This window comes from Momordica charantia (assembly GCF_013281855.1).
Source record: "Momordica charantia cultivar OHB3-1 chromosome 8 unlocalized genomic scaffold, Mcharantia_2.0 BLBB01000008.1, whole genome shotgun sequence".
In the NCBI taxonomy this organism is placed as follows: domain Eukaryota; kingdom Viridiplantae; phylum Streptophyta; class Magnoliopsida; order Cucurbitales; family Cucurbitaceae; genus Momordica; species Momordica charantia.
In genome coordinates this window covers 24,287,603-24,301,635 of record NW_028275166.1, presented here as the reverse complement: position 1 = coordinate 24,301,635, position 14,033 = coordinate 24,287,603, and the positions used below count along the sequence as shown (strand labels likewise).

At 33.0% G+C, this 14,033-nt stretch overlaps 1 protein-coding gene and 1 pseudogene across 2 annotated transcripts; one reads left to right on the top strand and one right to left on the bottom strand.

The window, feature by feature from the left end:
• Positions 1-1,761: 1,761 nt before the first annotated feature.
• LOC148209829 (uncharacterized) lies at positions 1,762-3,662 on the bottom strand (annotated as a pseudogene).
• A 1,206-nt stretch (positions 3,663-4,868) lies between these two features.
• Positions 4,869-13,334, top strand: LOC111020736 (WD repeat-containing protein DWA2). 2 transcript variants are annotated; one of them, XR_002602737.2, is made up of 14 exons: positions 4,869-5,112; positions 5,229-5,312; positions 5,403-5,535; positions 5,956-6,067; positions 6,384-6,483; positions 8,638-8,765; positions 9,032-9,104; positions 10,223-10,311; positions 10,415-10,460; positions 10,761-10,831; positions 10,916-10,989; positions 11,073-11,131; positions 12,924-13,040; positions 13,127-13,334. XR_002602737.2 is itself a non-coding variant. In XM_022297489.2 (13 exons), exons 1-13 carry the CDS (start codon positions 5,047-5,049, stop codon positions 12,960-12,962), a joined length of 1,074 nt encoding a protein of 357 aa, XP_022153181.1. In that variant the 5' UTR covers positions 4,870-5,046; the 3' UTR covers positions 12,963-13,334. The 2 variants fall into 2 exon arrangements, 1 of the variants encoding a protein (XP_022153181.1); XM_022297489.2 differs by having other exon boundaries at positions 4,870-5,112; positions 12,924-13,334.
• Positions 13,335-14,033: the final 699 nt, after the last annotated feature.

Genomic DNA, 14,033 nt, shown 5'->3' with positions numbered 1-14,033 from the left:
TTGGTGTAAAATTTGTGTAATCCACTTTGTTTTTGAATTCTTTCTTTTCAAATTGGGTTTTGTATTAAGGTGTGGGTACACTTTGAGTTGTGAGAAAAGTAAATTGGTTGAATCCTGAACAAAAAGAGGGTCGATCGGTTTGGTTCGCTCCTGTTAAGAGTGTCACTGCAGTAAAATACCCAAGAAAGAGTCTTGAGGAGTGGAGTAGGAATTTCCGAACCACTTCTCTTCTCTTCTCTCTTTTAAATTTAGTATTTATCTACTTTGAATCTTGGTAGATTGCATATAGGTTTATTTAAATATTTTGTTCAATATTTCCTCTTCGTGTTAATTTTCTTTTATTGATTGCATAATTGTTCATTACCTTAAATTTATTTTTAATTTTTAAAAAGTGGTAAGCAACCCTATTCACCCCCTCTAGTGTTGTCATTCGATCCTACACCTTAATAATAGGGATTCAACTGTATTTAATAAAAAGTAAATGAAATTAAAAAAATTATCATAAATATAATTTAAAATTGTTAATTATAATTTGAGAGTAGATTTACTGATATATAACTTATTGACTTCTGATATATTGTTGATTACTTTATTCAATTGATATATAACAGTTATAGAATTGATTGGCGTTTGATATGATATTGATTTGTTTATGAGATACTCCTGATATATGTTTAATATACATATGATATAGAATTGATTGACTTCTGATATACTACAGATTTACTTCTAATTTACTACTAATTTACACATATACTCCTGATATATGATTCATATAGATATGATATATAACTGATTGACTTCTGATATACTATTGATTTACTTTTGATATACTAATGATTAACAGATATACTCCTGATATATATGTTATATATGTTTGATATACATAATTGATTGACTTCTGATATACTATTGATTTACTTCTGATATACTAATGATTGATAGATATACTCCTGATATATATGTGATATATGTTTGATATACATATGATATATAATTGATTTACGTCTGATATAACTATGATATCTACTATTATATCTGACATATAACTGATTGACTTCTGATATACTATTGATTTACTAATGATTGATAGATATACTCCTGATATATATGTGATATATGTTTGATATCATATGATATAGAACTAATTTACTTCTGCTATAACTATGAAATCTACCAATTATTTTAAACATATTACCTTTAATATGTTTTTTAATATACTACTAATATATCAAATATTTTTTTTCTGATGAAAACAATGGTCCAAACAAGAAAAATGAAATTTAAAGTCATTGCAGAAAAGGTTGATGTCGTGCGTCCCAAAAGACAGCATAAACCAACTCCAAAGGTTTTGTCTATGGAAAAACGAAAAGCTGCAAAAATATCATCTCCTAAGACGCGACAATCACCGAGAACGAAGATTTCGAAACTTATGTTTTTGGAACTTATGCTTTTACTATTATAGACTTTTAAAAATGACATTGTCAGTCTATTTTGTGTTTATGAATATGACAATCTACTCTATAATTTTCATGTTTATATTACAACACAATATCTTAAAGGTTTTAAATCATATGCCAATTTTTTTTTGGTGCAATGTTCTTTTGATATGAATATCTTTGAGTTCATTTTGATGTTTAAACCTTTAACTTTTGGGTTGAAGGAGTTTGCTGTTGATTTGATATTGATATTACTTCTCCTTGATACATCTTAGTTGGCTATTGCAAAACTTAGTTATTGCTCCAAGGGGCAAAAAACTATTCAGAGAAGATGCTGATTTATTTCTATCATAAAACCACATTTGAAGTAATTGTCTAACTGAATCAAGTAGTGATGCAACAAGTAATTCTATTGACTCTTTCAAAGTTGCATTGAGGCTCTCAGAAATATTAGTTGTCAACATTTGATATCTTCTTTCTTTAGTGTGTGCACGAGCCCATTTCTCAAATCCAAGATTACTAAGATATTCTCTTATAGTATGATATATTGACTCCATCAACCTCATATTTAACTCAAATTCATTATTTGTGTAGGCTTTGACACAATTTTCAAAAAGTCTATCAATCAATGAGTCCTTGTATGATAACTTCAAATTCTTCAACAGATGTCGCTTACAAACACAATATTGAACATATGGAAAAACCTTTAAAACAGTTTTTCCGATGCTTAAATGGCGATCAGAAATAATAACCAACTCTTGTCGATCTCCAAAACTGTTCTTTAAATTTTGAAAAAACCATCTTCATGATGCATCATTTTTTGAATCTACTATACTAAAGGCAAGAGGGAAAATTTGATTGTTATCATCTCACGTTGAGGCAGTCAATAGTGTACCACCATATTTGCTCGTCAAAAATGTCCCATCAACAGATATATTAGGTCTACAGTACCCCCAACCCTCAATAGATGCACCCAGAGCCATGAAACAATACTTAAAATGTCCAGTCTTATCAATTTCATATGCAGTGTATGTACCTACAAAAATAATATAAATACTATGTCAATAGTATATCATTGCACGTCAAATATATCAGTAATATATCATAGCAACATGTTAAGATATCAAAATCAGATATGATTATCAACAGTATAATCAGATATATATCAGTAGTATATCAACAGCATATCAGAACACATACATCATAATTAAATCAAGAAGATAGATCATCTCATACACATTACACGTATATCACAAGCATATATTATTGTTATATCATTAAAGAAAACAAACCTGGATTCATTTCTTTCAACTTCACAAAAAACTTCGGAATCAATGCATAAGAATCATCAGCATCTCCTTTCAACAATTTATTAACAGTTGTTTTTGCCCTCCAAATTTTATTATAACTAACACCAACTCCATAATTTGTGCGCATGTGATGAATGATATCTTTCGGAGTTGAACGGTCAGAAGAACTAAATCTAAATTTCTCAACCATACCTTCACCAATAAAAGATGATGAAGCTTGTCTATGAGAAGATTGAACTATGTTCATACAACAGTTATGATCACTAACAAACTTTCTAATCATCGGTAGTTCACTACCTCTATAACGAGATGCTCTAACATACCATTGGTAGCCATTCTGAACACATTCAAACTCAACTGTGAAGTTTGATCTCAAAGTCTTGAACTGAAAGTTATTCTTTATAGCCATAAAGTGAAAAGCTTTTGACAAAACTTACTTATTTGCAAATAGATCATTCTCCTTTAGATGAAATGCATAAGACATACTAGTAATATCAACATCATTATAAACTTGAAAATCTCTTTCAATTATAGTAGAAGAAGCAACAACCAGCCCTAAATTCTCACTTCCAGAATTAATAACACTAGACTCCTCCAAAGACATAGTAATTACATGAGCAACTAAAAGATATCTTGTGCTGTCATCCTTAACCAAAGTTAAAAACCAAGCAACATCTTTATCTTCATTAATTTCGACAACAGTTTGAATTCCATTACTACCAAAATTTAATAAAACTGGAAACTGGACGAAACATATTGATGGATCCAACTTCACTTCATTCAATATCAAATCCCTAAAATTGTGAAAGATCATATCTTCATCAACCAAAATACAAATAGTTTTGTAATTCATGTAGCAGTGACTATCATCCCATTCACTACTGTGAAAAACAATTATTGCAAACTCGCTCATAGCTACAAATACTGCAAAAATGTAAAACATTAATGATATTAGTATATCAATGAACAAATAGTATAAAATAAATAGCAGTGATAAAATATATCAGTTAATATAAGCAGCTGATATACTTTATATTGAGTATATCAGTTACAAATATACCTTATATTAAGGATATCAGTTGCAGATATACCATACATTAAGTATTTATATTGAGTATATCAGTTATAGATATACCTAAAATATTAGTATGATATACTTCACTAATATACTTCATTCAATGTATCAGCAATTAATACACTGATGTAGAAAAAGTAAAATTGAATAGAAATTGAGAAGTGAATTCGAACAGAAATTGAATATTACAATTCCAAAATCTGACAGTTCTAACAATTCTAAAATTCTCTTTATTGTTGAATATTACAATTCCTCTATTAGATCTCTATCAATTTCATCGCATCAAAACTTTGGTAAAAATAAGAACAAAAATTTGTTGAACTTCGGACATGCAGAAAATCAAAGAAGAAGAAGCTTCATGAAGCTCAAAACAAACAAAATCCTCTCAATTATTCAATATTACAATTCCTCTATTACATCTATATCACTTTCATCACATCAAAAATCTGGAAAAAATATGAATAGAAAAATCGAAAGAAGAAGAAGAACTAAAATCAGAAGAAGAAGAAAAGAAAAATACGAAGCTAAAATCGAAAGATGCGAACGATGAATAATTGCGCGCGAGACCTAAAAAAGGTATTTCGGAAATACTCAAATATTCAAAATCAGAATTTAAAAAAAAATGGCTATATTTGAAATTTTGAAAACCGACTGATGTTATAAAACTTATTTATCACCCAATGCAATGATTTTTGAAATTATGATCCAGGACTCGCGGTCCATAGATAACTTGTAATACATGGTAATATTGATAGTTGGTCAAAATTAAAATTCTTCGTATTTCATTTGTTTGCAACACTCTGTTCAATCAACATTTTTTTACTTTAAAAAAAAGACGCAGACGTCTAAATTTTTTAGTTATAGTAATATTTACATGCTTCATCAATATATTAATGATATGAAATATATATTCCGACCAAAAAAAATTAATGTAAGACATTTCTAACTTAATTAACGGTTGGAACTGTTGATGAAATATTTAGTTTAAATTATTTTAAAATTAAAATTGTGCTAATGCAATCCATGAAAAAACAATCTTGGAAAAAGGACAACTACGATATTTTCTCTTGAATTTTTTCTTGCAAGTTTGAAATGCAAATTATGTAACCCAAAATCTCAGAAACACGGGCCGTGCCCTGCTCAGCTTAGCGCCATTAGAACGCAATTCCTGCCAACATTTTCATGATTGCGTTCGCCGTTGATCATCGTTGAGCGTTTGCTTATGGTGCCTGTCGCTTCCGCCATGCAAGGTGGATCATCAGGCATTGGCTACGGGCTGAAATACCAGGTCAATGTTCGATTTCTGATCAAAAATTTGTTTCATGGTTGCGCCATTGAAACCCCTCTAGATCTCCTTCAAGCATAAACCCTAATTCCCATTTTCCAAATTCTGTTCTACTCCAGGCTCGATGCATCGCCGATGTGAAAGCAGATACGGATCACACCAGCTTCATCACCGGCACTCTCAGCCTTAAAGACGAAAATGAGGTTAAACTCAGTTTAATTCTAATTTATTTCGTGGTATGATTATTAGTGTTTGATTTTTGACGAAGATCTGATGCAATTGAAGTCTATTAGGTGCATTTGATTCGGCTTTCGTCGAGTGGATCCGAGCTCATATGCGAGGGCTTGTTTTCTCACCCCAATGAGATCTGGGACCTGGCGTCTTGCCCCTTCGACCAACGCATTTTCTCTACCGTCTTCTCCACTGGTATTGAATTGATTTCCGTGTTTTTTCTATCTCAACTGTCTATTGTTCTTGCTCCCGATGTGTAGCTTTCTTTACCGCCATTTTGCAAGTTGCCATATTGTTGACTGCATGGTTTGGTTTTGTTATTCTTTTAGAATCGCTAATTTTAATTGAAGTGGTAAGTTACTGATGGAATTAGGTAGAGCTTCTCTTTTTGTGAATGTGGGAATTGTCGAACAGAATATGGCCAAATTCCTGTTGTTCATTCTCAGAAGTCGTGAGAACTTGTGTGGTTGACGGGCATGTCCGCTATTTACATGTTTTCCTTCTTTCTTTACTTCGCTTCTCAACCACAGTTGTTTCGTGCGGGTTCATTCTGTTGTAACGGATTCTTCTTTTCCTTCACTTTTCTTTGAATTGATCCTCTTCCGTATTATTTAGGTGAAAACTTTGAGGCAGCAATATGGCAAATCCCTGAGTTATATGGTGAATTGAATTCTCCACAGTTGGAACGGGTTACATCACTTGATGAACATGCTAGTAAGATCAATTGGTAAGTAAGTCGGAAGCTATTCTTTTTCCTGGTTACAATCAAGTCCAACTGCATTTAACATATTTGAATTCCACATTTTTTCGAATGCAGAATATATATGAGATCATGTTTTGTTCTAATAATTAATTGAAGTAAAATGTATCCTCATGGGAATGTATTTCTCTTTGATACTTTTAGCTTTCCAAGTTTTCTCTGAATTTTAATGTTTTTTTCACCTGTTTGCTTTTGTTGATCCATATGAGCTTGTTCCCAATTGACATTCAATTAATGCATTCCATTATTTGGGTTTTCATTCCTAACAAAAATGGCTGGACAGTGTTCTTTGGTGGCCATCTGGAAGACATGATAAGCTGATTAGCATTGATGAGGAAAATATTTTACTATGGAGCTTGGATTGTTCAAGAAAAGTTGCTCAGGTAGACTCAAACAGAAATTCTGTGGTGTGGTAATTGGATCCTATATCAAGCAACTTTCATTTTAGCACCACATTGTAGTATATGCATTGGGTAGGCTAAGGTTCAGAATTGTACTTTTTTATATAAGACAGAATTCATTAATCAAGAAAAACTATAGGAGTCAAGGCATCAACCTCAAGACACTAAAAATTTGCAAATTTTTTTGCAATTGCTATATATCATAAAGGAATCATAATCGTTAGGAAGACTGGATTAAGAATTCCATGGAGAGCCAAATGTCGGAACACTCTTCTTCCTCTCAGGAAACATCAATGAGTTGGATTTATTCCAAATCAAATCTCTGAAAAAACCGCTGGAAATGCATTTTCTCAAAGGTTTTCAGGTTTAGCCTGTAAGTGTGATCCACAGCAACTGATCTGGATATTTCAGAATATCCTCTGGAAAGTAGGCTAGTAGCCTGCCAGACCAAAATTCTTTTAGAAGCCCTGCCAATGTCTTGTCACAAACGACAATTCACAAAAAGGTAATTCTGGGTTTCCTGTTCCTTTTTACACATCACACACCATTGGGGAGGGATAAATTTGCCCAGATGTATTTTTGAACAAAGTCATCTATTATCTTCTGTTAAGGACAATGGTACCCCTCGTACCCCGAGTATCTCCACAATGGTACGATATTGTTCGCTTTAGGCATAACCTTCACGGCTTTGCTTTTGGTTTCACCCAAAAAGCCTCAAACCAATGGAGATAATTGTCCTCTCTTATATTCATGATCATTCCCTTCCCTAGCCAATGTGAGACTTTGTTTGCAATCACCTTACAAACCCAACAATCCTCCCCTCGAACAAAGTACCACTGAGCATTCCCTCAAGTAGTCACTCATCCGTCTACTCTCGGAACCTGAACGAGAGCTTGCTCTTATCCAAATCTCCAAGCACACCTTGACAGAGCACACCTACAGATTATACCATGACCACACCTTCCGAGACTCACCACTTCTTTGTTCGACATTCGAGGATTCATCGACACAACTAGGTTTAGACCATGGCTCTGATACCACTTGTTAAGGACAACGGTACCCCTCGTACCCCGAGTATGTCCACAATGGTATGATATTGTCTACTTTGGGCATAACCCTCACGGCTTTGCTTTTGGTTTCACCCAAGCCAATGTAGGACTTTGTTTGCAATCACCTTACAAACCCAACAATCCTCCCCTCGAACAAAGTACCACCGAGCCTCCCTCAAGTAGTCACTCATCCGTCTACTCTCGGAACCTGAACGAGAGCTTGCTCTTATCCAAAGCTCCAGGCACACCTTGATAGAGCACACCCACAAATTACACCATGACCACATCTTCCGAGACTCACCACTTCTTTGTTCGGCACTCGAGGATTCACCGACACAGCTAGGTTTAGACCATGACTCTAATACCACTTGTTATAGGCATAACCCTCACAGCTTTGCTTTTGGTTTCACCCAAAAGGCCTCAAACCAATGGAGATAATTGTCCTCTCTTATATACCTATGATCATTCCCTTCCCTAGCCAATGTGGGATTTTGTTTGCAATCACCTTACAAATCCAACAATCTTCCTGGGTCAACAGTCAGTAGAAAAAACTCACTTCTTTAGAAGCTCTCTCCTTAATTGCCCAAGCCAGCACGGAGTTACAATTGAATCAGTCTGAGCAGTCAATAGGATTTTGGAATTACTATCTTTCAATCTTAACCCTTTGAAAAAAGATGCGCATAAGCTAATGCAATTCATTTTTGCAGGTTTTACTTGTAAGCTTTTATATTTTTTTAGGTGGTGGTGGGGGATTCCGTTTCATAGGAGAACTGGCCATATTGGCAGTTTAGAGTCAATCAACTTGTATGAGTGATATATCTAATATGCATGTCATGTTGCTTTTTAATTATAGAAAAAAATATGTAAAAAGTTTGTGATTCAATTACCATTTACGTTAAGTTGAGTTGTTCAAATGTTTATGAAATATTGGGACCATTCGTTCTTGTGCAATTCTTTATGGTAATATGTTTGTCAATTAAAAAAAGGTGTAATAATGTGTACTGTCATATCAACAAGCTAGTTGCTACGAAATAACATTTCTTATCATGTCTCTGTGATGATCTTATTTGGGGCTTGCTACAATTAGGTACAATCGAAGGAGTCAACGGGGATGCTTCATTATTTGTCTGGAGGGACGTGGGATCCACATGATTCGAATGCTATTGCTGCAACTAGTGAATCATCCGTTCAATTTTGGGATTTGAGGACAATGAAGTATGTTATCACTTATACTTTATGTTTTTGACAGATGATACATATATTATGTATTGGTTTTCCATCTATTTTAGCTCATCTTGGTAAATGTGCTTTTTGTGTATACTCACATCAACTTATATACTTTTTTATGGAGAATATACAGGGATGTTTTATTTGTTTCTTTAAATTTAAAATTTTGAAACTTTTCTTTTTTTGAATTTTATAAAGTCATAAGTTCAATTCATTGATAATTCTGCAATTGGCTTATGAGAAGTTAATTGCAGGAAGACAGATTCGATTGCATGCTCTGCATATGTTCGCAATGTGGATTACAACCCGAAGAAGAAACATTTACTTGTAAGGAATCTTTTCTTTTCCCCCCCCCTTTTTCATGGGCATCAAATTTGAAATATCTTTTACGTACCTGTGAATGCATATTGAAAAGGCTTTTGTCAAATAATTATACTAGAATCGCCCCAAGACCAGCCTGGTTGGCAAGGGTTTGGAGTCCTTTGGTCATGCTGGTTTAGAGATCTCAAGTTCGAACCTTTTGGTGACCTTAATACAAAAAACCCTTGATATCTCTTGGGTCCAGGCTTTAGGGTGAGCGCGAATGCCTTTAGATATAGGGAACAAAACTCCAACTCCCAATTATAAAAAAAAAGTTAATAATTATATAGACTCACAAATCTCGTGTCACTAGACAAACAGAGCCATGATTAGAATGCTGGTGTCATGTATTGCCTTCGATTTACTAGGCCTAAGGTGTGTTTTCTTTTGCTAGGAAGGGGAGGAAGACAACTTTGGGGTGGTGACTAACTGGTTTTGGGGCAATTTAGTCGGTTAGAGCTACCAATGTTAATTAGCTTGTTTAAAAGGCATCATTTGACATTTGTGCGAGCCAGAAGGATGACAAAAAATGTGTCGAGAGAGAAGTAGGGACTTTTTTTTTTTTTTTTGGTAAACAGAGTACAGATCTCTTGAATAGTTAGTAAGTTGTAAGTTGTAACAATTTCTATGAACAAAACATTTTCTTATCCTGTCGACAGCTGGATGCCTGTCATTTTGGTGGTTTATGATTACACCTATCTGGATGTTTTCTAACATTTGCTTCCTTCCCAAGCATCCTCCCTCTGCTTGTCTTAACCTTTTTAATTTATTACCTCTGATGTTTAACTTGTATTCAATGAACTGAGTCATTACGCATCACTTGTCTTGACCTTTACAATAGACTATTTGGGCTTACTTTGACTAGTGAACGCTAGTCCAACGTAAGAGATGGGAGGAAAAAAAAAACAAATTTCACCATGGCAATGAATGAAATGTGAAAAGCAGGAGTCCTTATACAGGCTCATAATAATCACAGCCTCTTTTGTTCCTAAAAAAGTATTTCATCTCCCAGTCTGGTTTTCGTGCAATATTTATTGTTTTTTTTTTTTCCCATCTTGGCATTAATAAAATGTCCCCTGTTTCAGGTAACTGCTGAGGATGAAACTGGAATATCTATATGGGATCTTAGAAAGCCAAAGGTTCCAATCCAACAACTTCCTGGGCATACCCACTGGTATCTTTTTAATGAGATCATGTTTCTCTAGAATGTTAAGGAATGTAAAATCTGTTCTGTGCTCAAGTTAAATATTTTAACTGTGATCCTAATACTTCTGCAGGACATGCGCTGTTCATTGTAATCCTCAATATGATGGACTAATCTTGGTTCGCTCTCCTTCTCTCCTCTCCATTTCTAGATAGAGTTATTTTTCCCGACTCATTTTACTGTTCGGCTCATGTTTGTTAGATTGCATTTAATAGCAACTCTTTCACACTTGTTTCCAATTTAATTGTGTCACTGTGTCAGTTTCCTTTGTGAAGTCTGGGGCCGATTGTTTTATTTTAAATTTCAATTCTTATAAGTTATAGACTAATTGTATGACTGGTGAAATCATTCTCTAGTACAAGATCGTCCAATTTTTCAATGTATCTTTCGAGTCAATGACACAATGTATGTGATTGCAGAGTGCTGGTACTGATTCAGCCGTCAACTTATGGTTGGCACCTGTGTCTGATGGTGAACTGAAATCTGAAAGGTCATCTTCTTGTTTGGGATGTTTCTTTTTCTGTTTCTCTTTAAAACTTATGATGACACTTCTTGATTATGAATTTATGAGCAGGACGGTTGATTCAACACCACCGCGAGGTGATCCATTATTGCATTCTTACAGTGACTATGAAGACAGCGTTTATGGTAACAGCTATAACCTTGTTATTTTAATATATGTATTACCCAGTGGATCAAACTGATTTGGTGGTTTTAAATTCTAACTAAAGGCCTTGCTTGGAGCTTTCGCGAGCCTTGGATCTTTGCATCATTGTCCTATGATGGGAGGGTAAGTAGCATCAACTATGTCTACAGGAATTTTATTTATCTTTTCTTCCTTTTTCAACGACTGGTTCATGTTGCGGTTTCCCTTTCTTTCTAGTGTTAATACATGATGGAGATATGCTTCATGGAGTATCATGTCACCTACTTTTTGCAGCTTTGCTGCTTTTGCATTAATTGAGATTTTATATTTTTATTAGGTATCTAGGTTAGGTAGTTATGCGAAGTCAGTTTTTACCGTTTACAGAAGCTCGTTATACTTATTCAAACTTTTTGGGACACTAGTGTATTACCACGTGCAATGCACGTATAAATTTTTTTTATTATAAGGTAACTTAAATTTTATATAATTTCACGTAAAATATTTTAAGTATAATTATTTTAAAAAATAATTAAGATTAATTTTTATATATATTTATTATTATTGACAGCTAATTACTAATAATACAATGTACTATTTATAATTATTTTTAAAATATACTATTTATAATTAATTGTTAATGATATATTTTGTAAATAAATAAATTAAAAGTAAAGGAAAAAATTATATATTAATAAAAAAGTAAATAGGTATTTTAATATTTTTATTTTTAAATTATTTCAACCTAATATGGGTCCTTTATTTTATTTTTTTAATATTTTGTTTGTTTGTTAAATATTTGTTTAGGGCTGTTGAATTTTTTAACTAAAACTAAAACTAAATTATTTTATTGATTTAATTTTATATTATAATTAAAATTATTAAAGAAAAATTCTTCAAATTATATTATTAGAAAATAAAATGACCAAAAGTTTTATATTCCACCTTTTACGATTCTATACAAATTATTGTTTATAATTAATTTATTAATTAAACATTTTTTTATATACTGACTTCTATGATTTTTTTTTTCAACAATAAGAACATGAGCTTGTAATTATCTATATTTTAAACAAATATTCTAAATAAAATTGCTAAAAAAACATTCCAAATAAAAAAAATACACTAAACAATAAAAAACATTAACATTAGTAACAAAAAAAAAGTCCAAATCCTAAACTAAATAAAATTGCTAAAAAAAGAAACATTTCAAATAAAAAACACACTAATTAGAAAAATAACAATAGTAACAAAAAAAATCCAAGTACTTACTATACACTCATCTTTTAGAGTAAATATGCTCATTCTTGAAGATTGTTTGACAGATACTATTATTCAACTTTGTAAAATTGTGGAATGGTAATGTTACAAACCTAGTATTCGAGATATGTAGATTCAACATATGCCTCTCTTGCAACTTGATGAATATGTTACAAATATCTCGAGATGTTTTCAAGATTGAATCATTTTTGAGAGATGTCTCAAGGAACTAAGAATAAAAAAGTATTGAAACTCGTGAAAAACATATAGAAGAAAACCTATTTTTATAGTAGTAGAGGATAAAACTTTACAAAAGCTTTTCAAATTCTAAAATTCTTGAAATTCTAGTATGAATTTTAATTAAAGAAAAAATTAATTTTATGTTGTTGGAAAACTTTTTCCATTCTAACCTTTTATATTTCATGCATAGTATTGATAATTAATAATTAATAATTAATAATTAATAATTAATTTAATATTTGTAATAATATATTAATGGCATAATTTGTAAATTTGTAAATTTAGTAAAGGGTAAAAGTGTCCAAAAATGTTTTTCCTACCTCCTACCTTTTTAATATAGTATAAATATAGATTTATGCCCAATCATCCGTATGTAAATCAACCCCCATTTTACAGTTTTACACGATGACATAGTTCAATTTCTTTTCTTGTGAAACAGGTGGTTGTAGAATCAGTGAAGCCTTTTCTCTCGAGATGAGGGAGTTCATTTTTTTTTTTGTTTTCTTTCCTGGTATTGACTGCAAGCAACTGGACTTGTGACAACTCTCCCTTCAGAGTTTGTTTCTATCCTTTAGCAAGAGTAATTCATGATGTTACTGAATTTAGTTTCAAACAACTTCATTCTCGTCCTTACGATGTTAGGTTGTCGGACGAGCGAGGACACTTATCCAGTAACGGAGTTATACACTAGTGAGTAATTTTAGTGTAGAAGATGGCATGGCTGTTGGAAACAAGTAACTCCTATCTTCTACCATTTGTTGTTCTGTTGTGTTGAACTTACTCAATTAGTAGTACTCACAGCTTATATACTTTCCACCAGAAAAGGAAATAATATTATAAGATTTTGCCATCCTATTTTGCTTTCCTCTTGCTTTGGATGCCTTTGTTCTGTGGGAAGAACCACCTCCAACAAAAATTAGTAGTATGTCTGTTGCATTGCCAATTTCTGTCAAATTAATGAATTTAGTACAAAAAAACATGGCATGATTTCTCTTATGATTACTGCCTCTTACTTGTGACTGTTCATGATTTCGACGTGGCTGAATATGATTGGAGTGTTCATAGTTATCCAAGTATACTGGGGTGAGTTGGAGAATAAGGCCTATGACAGGACAGGCCGGTGAAACCTCTGGCTTCCTCGTTCAGTAGCAGATGACCAAGTTTTTGCTCTTGTTCTATGGTGTTGAATTGAAAATGTGGCGCTTTTGCCAACCACGTGTCCTTTTTGCCACGTGGGATGTGATTTTCCATTTTATCCACAAACAATGAGGTGCCTTTATCAATCAGAATCTTGCCATGTCACCCACGCTTGAGGTAATGACACGTGGTCAAACCATGTGGAAAGCAGGGAAAGGGGACCGGGTGGATAAGATTTGAGGAAATTTGGGGAAGTTGGGAGCTTTTGCTTTCCAACAAGGATCCCATTCCCATCCACTTATGAACCCTATTTTTTTTTCTTTTTTTCCAATATGTAGCCATTTGCCACGTCATCGCCAGCGAAGAAAATCCTGAGATTTTGCTGTCATCAAAAAGTCATTTTGATGCGTCG